General features: G+C 40.3%; 1 protein-coding gene across 1 annotated transcript in view; it reads left to right on the top strand.

The window, feature by feature from the left end:
• The first annotated feature begins 133 nt into the window (after positions 1-133).
• Positions 134-18,270, top strand: part of LOC139472256 (lysine-specific demethylase 2A-like) — a 52,426-nt gene continuing 34,289 nt past the window's right edge. The window contains exon 1 of the mRNA XM_071254651.1: positions 134-264. Within this exon, the coding sequence (XP_071110752.1) occupies positions 232-264 (33 nt within the window). The 5' untranslated portion in view covers positions 134-231. The remainder of the gene's footprint in view (positions 265-18,270) is intronic.

Genomic DNA, 18,270 nt, shown 5'->3' with positions numbered 1-18,270 from the left:
CAGCAAAACAAACCATGTGATTTTGATTTAAACATACATATAAAGAACGTGGTCGGGAAAATAGTACCTTTCGTGACCTTTCTGTCTAGTCACGTGACCTAGTACCTGACCGCCCTGTGACGTCACAAGTTTTTGTACACAAAAAAGTTGACTGAATCGAAGAAATTGGTTCAGCGATACTCTTGAAAATTGGATATTACACACTCATTTGAAGTATATGCATCTTTCAACATGAGTGAGACGACCGACAACGGCCGTAGATTGGTAGGTTCAATGGTTTCCTTGAAGTTATCGCTGTTTGATGACAGGCTATCGCATGTGAAAGAGAGCAGCCATTTTGTAAGGCCAATCTCCAACTCCAGCGACAGTGATGAAAGAAATCGGAAGACAAAACCAAAGAAACAATTTAATGACCCCCATACATGTTTTGAAATTAAAGTTGACAAATTCTCCTTACTTTTTACGCACAGAGAGGGTTGTGAAAGTCAGTTTTTACTGCGCACGGCTTGAATTTCGCTCCACTATGCACGTGAGCTGATCACATTGGTTGCATTGAACGACAAGCTTGTGAAATTTACGCATTTATATTAAACGATAATTCAGTAAATACTGGTCGTAATGTGAATGTGTAACCACCATTAGTTTCAGCGGGTTTTGCTCTTTCTTTTGATACCTCATGTAGTTGTTAACATTATGTATTAACAATTTTGATACTCGCAAGGCATATGCAGAAAATGTGCGTTTTCCAGGGTCGCATATTGTCAAAACAAGGAGAAATTTTCGTAATGAGTCACGAAAAACAATTAAAAATGTCATTTGAATGATATTTTTGTGTATTCTGATATGTTGTTCAGCTTTTGCAGTGTTTGGGTTAGCTTTTGGTATAGGTTTGGTTAAAAGGAAGGAAGTATTTTGGAATTTGCAATCGTTTACCAGACGGTCTAACATGAGCGACGTGGGGAGACGCACGTTCACCAAGAAATAGGAATATTTTGGTATTTTGTGATGTTTACTCCCTGGAAGTTATGTTAAAAGCTTCTAAGCAGCAGATGCATTCCATTGAATTATATTTCGATCACCCCTTTTTATGTTTGTTGTAAATCGGAAGCTAACTGGCCGAATCATCTATGTAGATCAGTCTCTCTTAAGGCTTGTAAGAGCAAGATCTGGACTTGTGCAGATACGTCTTTACCATAATTTATGCAGTTATTATCATGTATTGTAAATTTGGAAGATTTATTGATAATTCTAAATGTTGAATACGCACTTTATTCAACGATGTTTGATTAACAGTGATACGTGTGTCTGTTTATATGAAGCATGTGTATAGGAGGAAATGGGACAGTCATGACCACGATCTAGTGATGATATGTCACAAATTCAAAAGTCGTGATATCTTAAAGGTATTTTTGTATTTATAATCTACCTATTTGAATCATATCTGTTCGCAAAAGGAGGGTTTGGAAGAAGTAGTGATTGTGTGAGACGCCGCATCTATATGCATTGCACTGCAGTGTGGGCAGCCAAACCGTCATTCTGCGCATGTGCAATACTTGTCATCCATACTGCGAAAGTTTAAGAATAAGGTTAGATGGTTAGGGTTAGGTGACTTTATGTCGTAGTTTTACCCATTGAATAGAATTCACGAGAAGTTATGGAAATAAAACTTTTTGTTTATTAGGTGATGAATATCAGACTCAGGTTGAGAATGTAGTTTAGCTATGATATTTAACAACTCGTTCAACCAGGTTCACTAATGTTCTTATCAGCATAGGGGATATATCGGCCACTGGGACTTGAGTGAATTTAGTGTTAAGTGATCCACGAACTGCCTTGTCAGATTTAGGTGTTACGCAAGTCAATCAAAACAAATATGTACGTGCTATTTCAGATTTGTTATCACGTGACGTTGTTGCTCACTCTGTCAGTACATGCAAGTTCAACTTAAATTCATGTTTCTTATATGCAGGCTAATGAAGCGGGGTATGGTGGAAATAAGTCGTGTTCTGAGTTCCAAGTTATAAAATGTTTTCTGACATTCTGTACACTGTTACGTCAGCAGTGAGCCCTGATTTGTGAAGCGGGTAAACCAGAACGTTTCTAAAACTAACTCCCCTATACGTAAATTGCACAAAACCCCGTCCGATTCTTTAAGTTTGCTCGTTCACTTTACTAAGTATACAACTGAAGAAATATTGGTGCAAAAATATAACGGTTAATTCATTTGTGTATAAACGGGGCCTATTAAAGCCCTTTGATATTAACAGTGATATAACAGTAATTGGAAGTTCAGATCGGTTAATTTTCTTGGCTATTGACTGATTGTCGTCCAAAATGTCCGGAACATTTCTTTTCAAATTTGGTAATCATATAGAAAAATATCCCATAGGAAACTGACAATTGTCATAAAAATGTCTTAATACCGTTTGTGGCTTGCAAAGTCCTGCTAACACTGAAGTTGATAAAGCTGTGTATACACGGGTGTATGTATATATAGACCCTTTAGTATAAACAGGGGGAGAGAGTACAGTATGTGATGTGTAGATGACGAGGATGTAGATTCGACGTAGTTCAGTCCCGTGCTTCTACTGTTAATGATGCTCTGTGTGTGTAACACTGACAGGTCATTGAACGGCCAGCTATGACGCATTGCCTCCTGGGGTCGTGGATAGTCGCTTGCGTCGCCCAGTCTTATACAACGCAGTCATTAGCTACCATTAGAGGGGCACGTCGATTTCGTCATTTAGTAAATCGCCATGGTCAGTATTTCTTGTAACACACATGCGGTCCTACCCCCAGTGTTATTGTACATCACATTCAACCAGTCAGCCAGGTCGGCTTCACCAAGCAAGAACTTAAATAGCCATAGGTTTCTTGGTTTCCATTTCTTCAGTGTGTGATAACATTAATATATCCAGTGAATATTCACCTGCGATACTTCTGTCACAGCTACGTGTTGCATTGTGCGACCCTGTAGTCAGGGAGCGTGACAGAAACCCCGCCTGCCCTGGTTGTCGAGCGTTCCCGATCTCAGGCAAACTCTGTCGGCGAAGGTCAGCGGTTTCTCTGTGTGCTGGAACGATCACAAATATCTATGCATTGGGTGCTGGTTTTCCAAACACCATTGTAACGTTTATGTACTTAATCTGATAGACTGATAAACTGATTGTAAAGGTTGTTTGAAATTGTTTAAGTAAATAAGATTTCGGTCTGGAGCTGTGAATTTTTATTTTTTTTCTAATTCAAACGAATGTGACTTTGCATTGATAATATGTTACATTTGAAACGTTAAATTGAAATTAAATGTTTACCGATGATTGTTTAAGTTTACTGTAGATTTTTTTCTTAACCTGTTATAATAAATGCGATAACATTAATAAAAGCGACAAAGTGTTCGCAATTCATGGATATCAATTTTAAAATACTATTATAGCGACGTTTCGGTACATATCCTTACACCGTTGTCAAGAAGTTATAGTATACGTATTAAAGAAGTTGTTTATCCATAAATTGTGTTCATTTCGTCATCCGTCAGCTTCAAAGGCATGCCTATCAAAAATTAATATAAATGTGATTATTCACTTTTCGAAGGTCTTGCTAAATTGCTGTGGGGTTATCGACGGCCCGTGTATAAGAGCAACACGAATCCACTGACGACATCGTCGATATCTGGCTACGTGGCCTATACAAGTGATACATTTGACAGAAGTGAAATAAACAAGAAATGCTTGTTATGCTATTTCGAGTGTATGTTACCTGACTGACAGCCCCTGGCTGTTTGTATATGTCAGATTTCTCTTGCATGTCGCCCTTGATTGGGAAGATTAGAGAAGAAGGATTAGAGAAGAATGAGGTCAAACTGTTTCACCCCTCATCCCTAGGCGGAATATTGTAGTTAATGTCTGATCAAATTGGGACGTTTTAAGAGTTGCGTTTAAATCGACCTTGTAGATTCGATACATGTCTTGTAACAGGAACCCTACCCACAAACTGTTTTCCTCTCGACTGGATTCATTAATAATGGCAGAAAACAAAACGCGTGTGTCAAAATCGACTCTTATTACCAAAATATAAAATGTAGCTTATTTATGTTAGCCTGTGGTCTGTCATTTCTGTCAATTTTAATAAGCTAAGATATGTTCCAAACCGTGATTTTGTGTGATTCTTTTTATAAAAGCTATTCAAACTATCAACCTTTTCTCATTCCTTCAATATGTTACTTGAGACAAACAATGCTTTAGGCCTTACTATTGTGTGACCCAGAACGTATATAAGTCTAGTTACGTTTCACGCAGCATCTGTAGGTAGCTACTGGTACACTGAGACACACCGCATGTCTTCGTAATGTTCTTATGATAAGACTTATCTAACAATTGTTTCATTATATTCAGATACGTGTTAATGTTTGTTTTTAAATTTTAATGTTCTTTAATATCCCGACCCCTGTGAACGTCTCGCCGTAAACACCGCTCTTGATACTGTTCTAAGTAGCGCATGGTCATATAGATTATCTTTATGGGTTGGAACAAGAGGCCTGGCATCAGTACCAGCAATGCGTAATCGCTTATTGATCGTTTTTCCCTGGAGATGGTGCTTGTTCGATTTTGATATGTTAGTTAATGATACCATATATCGGTATTCCCATTAACCACACTCACTACGTGCACGTTCATTTAGTCCTCGCCATCTGCCTCGCGATGCAAGTATGGAGATGACCAAGGGATGACAAATGTCTTGTACATTTTATATCAGGCCAATTGAGAGGACTTGTTTAGCTTTCAACGCTGTTGCATCGGGTCCGTACATTCGCACCGGAGACGGACATAAATACTGCGAACGAGAATATATATTCCGACTGCTTGTTAATTGCACAGATGCTATTGTTCTAGGCAGATTTGCGGTTAAAGTCCCCGAAAGCAGGCAGACCAATCGATTAGTTTGCACTCACTGTAGACATGCGACAATGTTTGATTTCCTTGATGATGGCATGGTCGTTATTGTGCTCTGACTATATGTGCAGGTTTTAAGATCTGTTCATTCGTTATCACACAATGTGGGGTAGGTTTGTAATCCCACGTGATGGACAGGTGCTCGAACCGTAACCCCAGTCACAAGAACTAACCACGGGACTTGTTTTGGGGTTGTAATATTGATAATGCTGTGTGGCAGTGAGAGGTGAAATGCAATGTACAAGTATAAACTATTGTTTGGCGCCTGAAATCCTCAAAACTGACACGCGAGTTTCCGGTTTCTCGGATTGTGGGTATTCAGACATGGTATTTAAGCACGTGAAATTTGTTGAACTGAATGATAGGATAGCAAGAAGTAATTTTCACCCTCGGAGAACAGATTGAACAAAATAAATGCTCCACAATTTGGAGAACATCTCTGACAAATGTACGTTTCCACACATCTGCACAGAGCAAATGCCACTTTTAACATGTTGGATGCAAGGTAATCGATTAGATTCTACTATTCGTCTAAAGAATGTTTACTAGTATGTCACACGTTTGAGTTCTAACCTTTTTGTCGTAAACTCGTATTTCAAGCTGAAAATCCAAACCGTCTTCTTGAGTTCTCTAAACGAATAGTGATGATTAATTTCATTTTGAGACATCTCATGATATTCTTCAAGTTAGCTTGATCCCCAGGATACCTTTAACGTTGTGATTACAAACTCCACCAAAGCTGATTTCTGTCTGAAAGGTTAAATAAAAGCGAGAAATATTTCCATATTCATAAAATCCTTGCTGATAGCCGAGTCCGTTGTACGATTCCGACTTTAGCGTGGGCATGTTCATGAATCACAATCAAATACCAACTTAGAGATCTGTATCTGCCCCTTTAGCCCTACCGAAATAGATCTTTATTTTCCAAACGAAAGTTATTATTATTCGAGCTTTGAGCAAAATCCGATTACTGTACCATCACTTTTGAAGTATTTATTTCGTATTTATGATACAGCTAATGATTTGAGGTTTGTACTTTGAAAGACATGTCAAAAATGATGTCGACGTTTCTGTACGAACGCTGTCGAAATTCGATGTTTGGTGGATATTGAACCGGAGTACCAAAGATATTTATTTGCTGTCATTGATTTGTTATCTCCCAACACTTGAAAACTGACCAACCGTGTTCGAAGCTTGCGATATGGCATTGAGAGTAATCTCCCTTTGATTTTCCGTCGATATCGAAGGAAATGAATATTTGTCTCTTTCTCAGATACATCACTGCAGTGTTCAAAGTGTAGCAAACATCAAACAAACAATTTGAATTTAGGTAATATTTTTGTAGCTAACTAATCTGATAATGTTCTGTCTTTGGTATTTTTAATCCCTTTGTCTATGGGGTAGCTATTGAAACGAAGGAGATGCGTACGCGCTCGATCGAGTGTTCCAGACAGCAAACAATGTATAGTTTTCAGTAAATCTTAGATGTCAGCGGTATTACAGGGTGTCTCGTCTCATCTCATACTGACACAGGCTACAGTTTCACATGTGCACAGAAATATGAAGATTCCAAGGATCCATTTTTCGTTATGAGCGTGAATAGCGTGCGGCTGTTCTGTCCACCTTCCCGGCGACACACGACAAAGTGAGTGAAAGTTTCACACTCTAAGACGGCGAAGTCTCACTGAATTCACGTCAGGCGGCTGTGACTATGCGAGAGTGGTAAGTACGTGTAGACGGCGACAGCCAGTTTCCCATGGGTATAGGGTACCAGAGCACCGTCCTGCCTGGTCTCCTGAGCGGCATGCGGAAATGATGTTATGGATGACTGAATTCCAGGCAAACAGTTTTTTTCTGTTCACCAGAAACTTATTTGTTCTAATGGTTACCTCCATCGTCCATCAACTCATTGGATGTTCAGAACTTGGAAAAGAAATGTATTGTGTTGGATAACATAGATAAATCACAGATTATATACACACTCGAAACAGGTTTTACAGTTTTATGTCGTGTTACGACTGTTATTTGATCTTCATTAAATTCACACGAATTTGGAACCTGTGTCAAATGTCAACAGATTCAATACTGTAGTGTAAAATTACCTTTATACTACTAAAAAAGTTGAATCTTCCATATTACTATAGTTAATCTGTCATGGCATGTTAAGTTCAGTAATAGGAAAGAATCGGGTGGTCCTCAACTTCATACATGTAAAATAGGACCTGTCATCGTCCTGTTAGTCCTCGATCTCCCATCAATTCCGTCTGTATATCCGTCAGGGACTGTAGATAGATGTGACCATTTTTGTTCTTGGCAAATATTAAGACTTTGAACTGGGTTTATTTTCCAACTGTGGGCGACACCACTAATGAGCTGATGCTGGCATTAGTGTTGATGGTTCATGCCTGGTAGTCCAGATAAGTTACATAATGTACCTACCTCTCAGTATTGTATTATTGTTTTGTGTAAGAGAACGCATTATATATTTTTTTAAGCCACGAACATCATTTTCATTGTTCGTCATCAGGACCCACACGGACCTCAAGATGCATCGATTGATTAATCTCTCACACACCCCAGAGCACGTTTGTAACAAAACGACGTCCCCAATTCTAATCTCATTCAGCAGCCAATGCCCATCCCCATTCTCAGCTCCAGCAGCCTATATTCATCGCCTTCTCAGCTCTAGCAGCCTATACCCATCCCCTTCTCAGCTCTAGCAGCCTATACCCATCCCCATCTCAGCTCTAGCAGCCTATACCCATCCCCATCTCAGCTCTAGCAGCCTATACCCATCCCCTTCTCAGTTCTAGCAGCCTATACCCATCCCCTTCTCAGCTCTAGCAGCCTATACCCATCCCCTTCTCAGCTCTAGCAGCCTATACCCATCCCCATCTCAGGTCTAGCAGCCTATACCCATCCCCATCTCAGCTCTAGCAGCCTATACCCATCCCCATCTCAGCTCTAGCAGCCTATACCCATCCCCTTCTCAACTCTAGCAGCCTATACCCATCCCCATCTCAGCTGTAGCAGCCTATACGCATCCCCTTCTCAGCTCTAGCAGCCTATACGCATCCCCTTCTCAGCTCTAGCAGCCTATACCCATCCCCATCTCAGCTCTAGCAGCCTATACGCATCCCCTTCTCAGCTCTAGCAGCCTATATCCATCCCCATCTCAGCTGTAGCAGCCTATACGCATCCCCTTCTCAGCTCTAGCAGCCTATACGCATCCCCTTCTCAGCTCTAGCAGCCTATACCCATCCCCATCTCAGCTCCAGCAGCCTATATTCATCGCCTGCTCAGCTCTAGCAGCCTATACCCATCCCCTTCTCAGCTCTAGCAGCCTATACCCACCCCCTTCTCAGCTCTAGCAGCCTATACCCATCCCCTTCTCAGCTCTAGCAGCCTATACCCATCCCCTTCTCAACTCTAGCAGCCTATACCCATCCCCATCTCAGCTCTAGTAGCCTATACCCATCCCCATCTAAGCTCTAACAACCTATACCCATCCCCATCTCAGCTCTAGCAGCCTATACCCATCCCCATCTCAGCTCTAGAAGCCTATACCCTTCCCCATCTCAGCTCTAACAACCTATACCCATCCCCTTCTCAGCTCTAGCAGCCTATACCCATCGCCATCTCAGGTCTAGCAGCCTATACCCATCCCCTTCTCAGCTCTAACAACTTATGCTCACCCCCTTCACGGCTCTAGAAGCCTACACTCATCCCCCATCTCAGTGGTGTGGGGCTCTATGTTTGTTTTCATTCAGACGCATGCACGTAGAGTGTGTATATGTTATAATTGTTGTTGTTGCTCAAGTGTCTTGGGCGAAGTCAAGTGTGTATCGCATCGTAAGAAAGTATTGGGACTTTATCGTTGCATAACTCCGATGCAGTAATTGAGACGACCTGGAATACATAACCAAGTATAATGCGGTGTTTCACGATTTATAATTCATAATTCAAACATGAGAGGAAGATAGTGTCACTAGGCTTCCTGATTTATGCAACCAACAATCTCCCAACAACTGTATATCTGGATAAAGTACCCAGATTTAGAGCTGTTTTATTTATCGACAAGAACAAATGCTATCCCTCCAACTGAATCCAGCCAGGCATGACTTGCAAATCTCATTTTCCCCCTTAACGAAGCGTTCAATTGTAATACCGGTCAGGAAGTCATTGTGTGGAGAATGAAGCCTACCCTGGACTGCGGGGTCTGGACTTGACACTGTCTATTATGACCAACTTTCTTGCATCTGTCGCCGTTTCTTTCCATAGTGCCGTATCCAAGGTCAGGGTTGTAGCTGCCGTTATGGAGCCCTAACCATGAGTAATGCGTTCGGTTATACGACACCCCGGCACAATGGACATTCGAGTGAGAAACGAGGCCACGTGATGAGTCGTTGTTTGAGGAAGGGGCTTTAGATAAGGCGGACATGTGGGTTGGTCGATTGGGGGCGGCGTCTTGACAAATAGTAACTGCTTCTTAAAACAATCACGCTTGGCGTATTAGCAATATTGGATCTAAAATCACCAAACGATCAGAGGTCGCAGAACAATTAACATGAATCACAGACGTCCGAGTTTGATATTTTGATTTCTAGAACGAAGCTGGCCTCTATTTTGGTGGTACTCGTCCATATTGAAATGTAAAACGAATTGGATAATCGACATTTTACTTGTATTTTTCTTCTAATTTCAAATCTCATCACGGGTGCAGCATAGCAAAATAAACGGCAGTCTTTTTGTGTTTTGTTTGGTAAATGATGTTAATAAGCTCGCCAAGAAGCATGACGTAATATGACTTAATGGGAGTCAAACAAAACAACGTTTAATTTTGTAGTATATTATTAGAAGATTTCGAATTGTTGAATAAATATGTAAGTAAAAAGAAGGATTTGTTTTTGAACATGTTATTAAGGTGAACTCATTTATTCATACATTTGGTTTAATTGCCAGTCAACGCCCTTTACGATTATTAATTTAGAATTGGATTGGATTTTTTTATCGTGAAACGGAATACATCTACCACACAAAACTAACTTTGTTATTAAATAAATATGGTATGACAATTTTAATGGTATTAGTGGAATAGTTGTCTCCTTCTAGGGTGGCGAGGTAAAACATGGTCACGTGTTCGCTCGTCACCCCGCAGACCCGGGTTCGATTCCCCACATACATGCAGTCATTCGTCACTACTCGCATTTCCCCGTATTAACCTACAGGAAGACAAAGGGCTTGTCTGGGAATGACACGAGTGACAGGGGTTCAATGTGAAACCCATTGATAGTGAGCCTGGACTAACGCTTAGTCTATGAAACTATTTCTTTTAGATAATTGTAATATTTTTTTATTTTTTTTCCAAAAGAACCTTTCCTCTTCTGCTGTTTTCACTGTGGAATCAAGGAAACAAGACTTGATTTAGTGTTATCTGGACTTGCCTAGGCGTTTAGTAAAAAAACATAATAAATATATATATATATATATTCCACAGTCATGGCGCAGGACTGATAGCGACCCCTGTCGTGGTATTTCTGCAAAATACAGCTAACAGCAGCATATATTACAACCACCTTCCGTCTCCGGCTATGCTACTATTCCCGCGACAACTAGTTGTCAGGGAACACGCCTGGCGATGTTCAGCGACTAGCATCCCGGAAGTACCCAGATCAGATCAGCCCATCGATCACACAATAGTTAAAATATAAACTAATGAAAATAATCATGAATATTTAGAGGGACAGCAGGACATGTATTTGTTATCCAGCGGGCTTTTTCCAACACCTGTGGTGTTTCACAAGGCCTAGCGACATGGGACTATTTCCTGTATGGCGAGGCTGTTATGGTAGACCATTGTATAAAGGGAACTAGTTAGAGACAAAACTATTAATATAGACATTAATGTAGAAGGTCTACTGGCAGGAATAGTGATAACAGAAAGAACATCCCCCAACTCTTTGAGGCTCTACCTGCCTTTGGATACCTTGATAGCAAAACGGACTTGGGCTAGTGGTAGTTTCTATTCCTATATTTTGGGGACTATATTGTTTTCAAGACATTCATAGAAAAGTTCTGTTTTGTGTACATCTCGAGGCCCTTCAGGTCTTTTCAGTATTTCTTGATTCTTATTAAAATAAATTCTTTTGGTTTTAGTTAGAAATATATCGGTCAAAATGTGTTTTATTGTGTCTGTGAAAGTCGGCGCTCCTATATTTCATTCTTTGTGCTATTTGTTGAAGCTTCACAGTAACAGAAGACGTCTATTATATTCATGTTCTTTAGATTGTGTAAGGTTCCTTTCCGACGTGTGCATAAGGCACTGCAAAATCCAATTTTGTGTTTGATTTTCCCTTTAATAATAGGCCCAGCTAAAAATGTAATATTTGCGATTAAGAGCTGTTGGATAAAACAATATTGGCGGTTACAAAATACCATTCCCAGTCCCGAGAACGCCTCTGGGATGTGGTCACGGCATCAATGCATTCATTTGTGTTACAACGAAAGTAAGCTGGAAGCAGAAAATGACTTCCGGATAGTGTTATTGTTCCATTCACATGAAGGTGTAAGTCCCTGTTATTCCCTGGTTTAGTATGACCACTGTTGCATCAACTATGCTTAAAACATTTCCGGGTTGTGTCTGCAATGACACATCATATCGCTGGTCAGCAAGACGCCCAGGAAATATGAATCGGGAAATTTGGACAATTGAATTTAAATCTTCTACTATTGCAAAGTTTGACGCTTTCCTGTCTCCAGTAGTTGGGAATTGTTAAACTCCAGCTAATTGTCGATTTGTCAAACATTTGGTGTTTTCTCTAATATTATGTTGAAAACATGTAGTGACCTGACTGGCAGTGTAGCAGTTTCCGCGTCACAGCTGTCAAGGTTCTCGAATTTAATTATTTGTGAGTGTATGGGTTTTAGCAAAATAATAAAAAATCAATAAGCACCGTAGCTGTAACCAAATAAGTTGAATATTCATTTTAGCAGTTATTAGCTTGTTTTGTAGCTATAAGTAATTGGGTTACAAACCTGACATACATGGGTACATTATTTATCAATTATTATGAGTTCCCATTTATTAGTCTGATACAGCATGAAAATAAACATCGCTTTCATTGTCAAATTTCGTTCGCTAAAGGTCGGGTTTGTTATGCGCAAATAGTCTGCCGTTGACCACTTAACTATTCATATGACATCTGAACGCATTCGTGAAATACTGCAGGTATTTTGCATGTTAAATTTTGTCAGTTTGAAGCTTGGATGTTTTAGAACTAAGTCTTCTTTATATGTCCTGCTTTCGTTTATAATGTTGTTTTTCAAATACGAACAAACTACTAAAGCTCCCTAATGTATTACTGCCTATGACGCTCATTAATCCGTTTAAAACCGACTTGTCAGGCTCCGAGAAATCATGCACATGTCTCCGAACATTAGTGACGGCGAATTAGACGTTGCAAGCAGGGCACGTCTTGAGTACAGTGTCAGGTGGGATTTGCAGGTCGACGGGAAGAAATCGCATATACCACATGAGCCGCACAGCTCCCAAGACGGAGAATAACCTTGGCAGTCACGTGTGTATGTATTCTAAGTCAAGTACTTATAGAATTATCCCGTCAGTAAGGGTGTGCTATATTTATTAATTTATTTATCTATTTTGCCGAGTGAGTGTTCCTATTGTAAATATCATTCGTTAGGTATACGTGCTTGTTATTCTTATATGGAGTACTTACTGTACAGGACAAACGAGGGTGTTATCTCTTTATCATAAACTGTAATTCTTATAATTTTCGCCAACTTATGTAAATTAGAAATAGCGTATAAATACGCAGCCTGAGTGAACCGACCCATTTATTATATAGTGCCAAATGATTTGTCGCCATGTTTGTTTTCAAAAACACTCACACCAGGAAACCTCTATCAAAACTTTCTGGCAATGTCATGCGGTTCTGTAAATATTGCTAAAAGTCGTTCCAGCTAGGTTCTCATGCATGTTTATGTATCCTTGCTGTCCTTCCGCTTGTGTGTGGCTGGAATGTTGCTTTAAGTGTCGTAAAACTATTCTCACTCACCGGCGAATGACACTTATACCTGACTACACTACACGGTGTCTTTCTGTTCTAGTACGTACATCAGGAGAATGATACAAATACAAACGGGGGGTGTGTTACATTCTAAAATGAAGAAAACAAATCAAGTCCCTATTTCTTTCTATATGGATCTTATCCTTTAGGAACATATAAGTCTCCAGACCCCTAAATAAATTAAAAAATGAATTTAACTTGTTAGCGTAAGTTAGAATGAGTCGGCAAGCATAGATTGCCTCAACTCTGGGAATAAAGAATTGTCCTGGGCTCCCATTTGGATTTTATTTTTATGTGCAGATGTATACTTTTAAATAGATACGTTTTTTTAAGGGACTAACGGGTGGTGTAGGAATACATATCAGTGTTAGTATGGTATCGACACATGTTAGAACTTTGCTGGATTATGTTAAGGACACGTGTCGAAGTTGAGAGCACGTGAACATGGACGAATCAACCAGCAACATTGCAGCCTATTCAAGAACATACCCGTCTACTCGACCAATGTCGAAACACAAAGATCACGTGTGGATCAACATGCATAGATAACGGAATCGAACTATTGTTCCCTCAAACCCAGACCGCGAACTGCGGTGGCCAGGTGGTTAACGCAGTGGCTCACGGACCTGAAAACTGGGTTTGATTTCCCGGATGGGTACAATGTGTGAAGTCCATTCATGGTGTTCCAGGCTGTGGTATGGCTGGAATGTATGGGTGGGTCGTGCTCTGTGACCCAGTATGACAATATCACCATGACAACTGAACCTCAATCCCTGACCCAGAACGTCAGTATCACGTGACCAGTGCTGTTACACTGAGGTCCAGGGGGTATTGGTTAGCGCACATTAATGTTGAGCGCCGAGATTCGAACCTAGTCAGTTATTTCACGCACATTTTTATATGAAAACGTGAATGTATATGTAACCCACCAACTCGGGAGAATCATTGAAATCGCCCGGATTAGCATGTATCCAAATTAACGTATCCGGAGTATAGGACATGTTTGTGGACGGAGTTGGTGAACAAGTGTGGTGCAGAAATGTAAGATGGCGGCGTTCTCTGTCATTCCACGTCCAGATATTAAGTGAATCAGTTGAGTCAATAACTGTCAGCGCATACATGTGAAACACAAGTCTCTGACAGGCTGGTTGTAGGACACGTAGACACGACAATGATTAATGGTTGGCGTGGTAACAAACGAGGTGATGGCAACACATATATCTGTTCAGAAAACAGCCGAAACGGCGTTAAAATCACTCACAGACTCACTCATTCACTTATGTGGAGCCCATTTCTGGTGTCTCTCTCCGTGATATTGCTGAAATATTGCTAAAACCAAACTCACTCACTCCTTCACTCAAGACACGGATAGCGACTTGTGCAGTCCATAGATTGAGAACTCTCAGAAATTTGAACATTGGCTTACTTCAGTGTTACCCGTGATTATTATGAATAACAATACAGCAGTTTTTGCTAATGTTCCAATTCCTACATGCTGATAGATCCTGCACGACACAAATAACGCGGAGGATCATTAATCAGATATTAACCTGTACTCCTTCGGGCTGGGATGACACTAGTGTGTGTTTAATATCACTATCTAGGATGACGTGATGGCGTTATGCTATTGTCTTCCTTTACCTGCCCAGTGCAAGGATGACACATACAGGAGTCTATGCTCTAAAGGACAATTATGTTCAAATTGTGTATGGGCGGTCGGGTAGCCTTGTGGTTAAAGCGTTCGCTCGTCACACCGAAGACCCGGGTTCGATTCCCGACATGGGTACAATGTGTGAAGCCCATTCCTGTGTCACCCGCCGTGATATTGCTGGAATATTGCTAAAATCGGCGTAAAACCGTACTCACTCACTCAACAATAAGACGTTTAAAGTGTGTGGGGGTAGCTTTAACAAACTATTTTGTACTCCGAATATTCATTGTTGGATTAATAGTCATACACTGCTGATAAATGTAATTCCTTGCGAGATACTTGAATCCGCCAACCAACAGTATTGCTTTCTAAATTATCATTTCTTCAAATTCCCTTTTCACCTTGCAACAAACAGTATATAAACTATCCGCCTAAAGAAAGTATACACTTGAAAATTGAATTTGACCAAAATATTTCAATCTTTATCAAAACGTTACTAGGCTGAAAATAGATCCGAAACCCCTCGAACTTAAGGTCGAAAACACAACTATGATACCCGTATCAAATACATCACCATCGAATAACCATTTCTTGTGTGTTTCATGTTGAACCACCCTCAAGCAAGGGTGTATACTTTCTGCTGCCCGGATGTTTAGTAAGAAGTATCGCATGCAGTATATTGTGGACGTTAGTTTTGTTCCAAGGGCCGTCCTGTCGTATCCCCGGCGCACCTGCTCATTGGTGCAGTGGATGCTTAACTGACGAAATATGTAGTGAGTGAAAAAGATATATAATGATATCACTGTATGCGTAGCCTTGCTCCAAGGCTGTACTGAGAGAAATGTCCATAGATGTGTAGTAATTGTATCCTCTTAATAGGCAAGTCTTGACATGTGGACATTACAAAGACTACAGTCTCTTATAGGGACAGCTTGTTCTTATTATTTACATAATCTAGAAATCATGATTTAAACTAATAATAATTGTCTTTGAGACTTGTGCAAGTCTATTAAAGACCCAACGATGGCGGTTTCCTCAGCGCGCCGCTGACTTGGACGAGGGTAACAACACTCAGTTCTCTCCCTTGAACGGTAGATTTAGAAGATGGATTTGAGTTAACACCACTTTCCTGTTTCCGGATTGTTAGCTGTGTGTTGTGATTGTTGTACAGGATATGGTATCATCCAATACTCTTTTCTCCCCCGCGTGGTGCACACTGATCACGAAGTACGATGTAGGTTTTATACAAAATTTAAGGTTATGTCCGACCCTGTCGACCATTGTACTGTTTGAAGCTAGTTTTAATGCACATGTCGTTTGTGACCCTCTCTGAAAAGACAAAATGCAAAAGCTCTTTGTATTTAATTTTTAATGTTATTATTTCATAACCCTGCCCAAAAATGTGTATTATTTTTTATGACCCTCCCCTAAAGACTGTCAGTATTTCGGGTCTCCCTCCCCTTACAATAAATGAGGGCGGTCGGGTAGCCTCGTGGTTAAAGCGTTCGCTCGTCACGCCGAAGACCCGGGTTCGATTCCCGACGTGGGTAAAATGTGTGAAGCCCATTTCGGGTGTCCCCCGCCGTGATATTGCTGGAATATTGCTAATAGCGGCGTAAAACCATACTCACTCACTACAATAAATGACTTGGTGCCGTTGTTCAAAGCGATATTAGCGCTAAGGTGATCGTAACTCCAATACCTTAACTTAGACTTACGACAGTCTTAGGCCTAAGGTTGTTTTGTACAACGCCACCCTGGTCCCTAGCAGTTAGGCATCACCCCTTCTGAATTATCATGAATCTCCAGAATACTGACGCACTGCTACACTAGTATAATTATAGTCCAAGTGTAGATATTGGTATATTATGTAAATAATGAGACTTGGGTGAACAATGAAGTCACGTGCAGGCACGTGACCCTGGACTTACATCTTACGTTTATGATTATTTCAAAATGTATTTCCATGTCTTTGTCAGGACATTTATTTTGACAGATTAAACAGGACACGATGGAATTAGCGTACATCGCCGCCAAGGTGACATCAAATGTTGTATTTCTGGGCCCTCGGTACTGAATCTGGGGGCTAGTTAAAAAACAGACGAACACTGGGGAAATAATTTCAGTTATACCCTGTGTAAAACATATGATAAAGATCGTTATCAGCCCGTCTGTTTCTATCAAGGCCGGGTTCTGTGAATTTACTTCTCCAGCTTGTGTTAAACACTGAGCCAGAGGTTCATATTTCTATGGATAAAGCCTCAAGCTGTTGTTTGATCATTAGGCTGCATTCGCAGCTGCTCTTTCGGTTACATATCTCACGTTCGGGGCGCTTTCTCGGCGTGCACGAGCCCTTGTTCGGGATATGCATCATTTGGTTTCCGACTACACTATGACTACTATCGGATCCAAGTAAATTGCACACGTTGGAAACACAACAATGACTTTTCACCGCAGTGTTGTAGAGTAATGGCTTGGTGAACAATGGATGGGACTTTCTTTCGGCTTTTTTAAACAGATACCGTTGTAAAAATGATACAACCCCAAGGGTGATAATGTATATATGCGCGACTTGGTCCTTTGTTGAAGATCATTAATAGCCCATAATCTAAATAAGTTGCGGGTCAGTCATATTTCGTATCATTTATTTTTATCTTTTGATAGAGAGTGGACGAATAGGAAGTCTCTGAAATGAAATGACATAAAGATCTTTGTGTTAAATTGTCTTTTGATATGCATATATCATACATAGAAAATCAGAGAATTTCTGACCTGAAACTGAAGAAATCTAGAATTGCCAAAGTATTGTGAAGTTGCTTCTGTATGTACGATAAACTGTATGGAAATATACTACTTTAAATAGATGGAGGCCACCGCCATGACGGATTAACTTTAGTATTGTGCAAGAATCGGGTAGTCATTAACTCCTTTTGTATATTTGCCGACTTACTCTTAAAACACATGTCTTCAAAATCTGTAGTCACCGAGTTGTTTGGTTTGAACACAAATTGACGACGAAATATGCTGAAAGAGTTTACTGTTTCATGTCTATTTGTTTAACATGTTTTAGGCATCAACGTGTATGGCACTTTGATATTGTCCCTGTATGGACTACAGTGTCACGTGACCAATACCAGCCATAATGTCGGTGACAGAAAACAGGTTATCAGGATAACAATTATGTGCAGAAAATCAAAGAAGAATAGAATACTGCTGAATTAAGAATCGATATAATTGATAGTGCTTTCTTGTGCATCGGTAACGAGCAGAGATGAAACCAAGAAATGTGTTCTATCATGGTGTCCCAATAGACCCACTTTGTATAGTCTCCCTGGCTCTATATTGTTACTGCGTACTGATGCTAGACCATAAGCAGTAGGTCTATTTGATATACCTTAACATTTCTCTGATTTTCCGTAAAACCTCACAGAAATACCGTAATGTGTCTGAAAAATGTCATATATCCTGACACCTCTATGTGTCTAGTCCCCGGGTACGGGTATACAGGAAGTGTTGATACCGGTGTGGTGTTCTGACACTTAGATGCTGCCATAGTTGCTGTTCACGTAAATATTCATTAATC

Source organism: Haliotis cracherodii, unplaced genomic scaffold (genome assembly GCF_022045235.1).
Source record: "Haliotis cracherodii isolate W230 unplaced genomic scaffold, xgHalCrac1.p SCAF_24, whole genome shotgun sequence".
Classification (NCBI taxonomy): domain Eukaryota; kingdom Metazoa; phylum Mollusca; class Gastropoda; order Lepetellida; family Haliotidae; genus Haliotis; species Haliotis cracherodii.
Note: the sequence above shows the minus strand (reverse complement) of the source record. Positions and strands in the feature narration are given on the sequence as shown.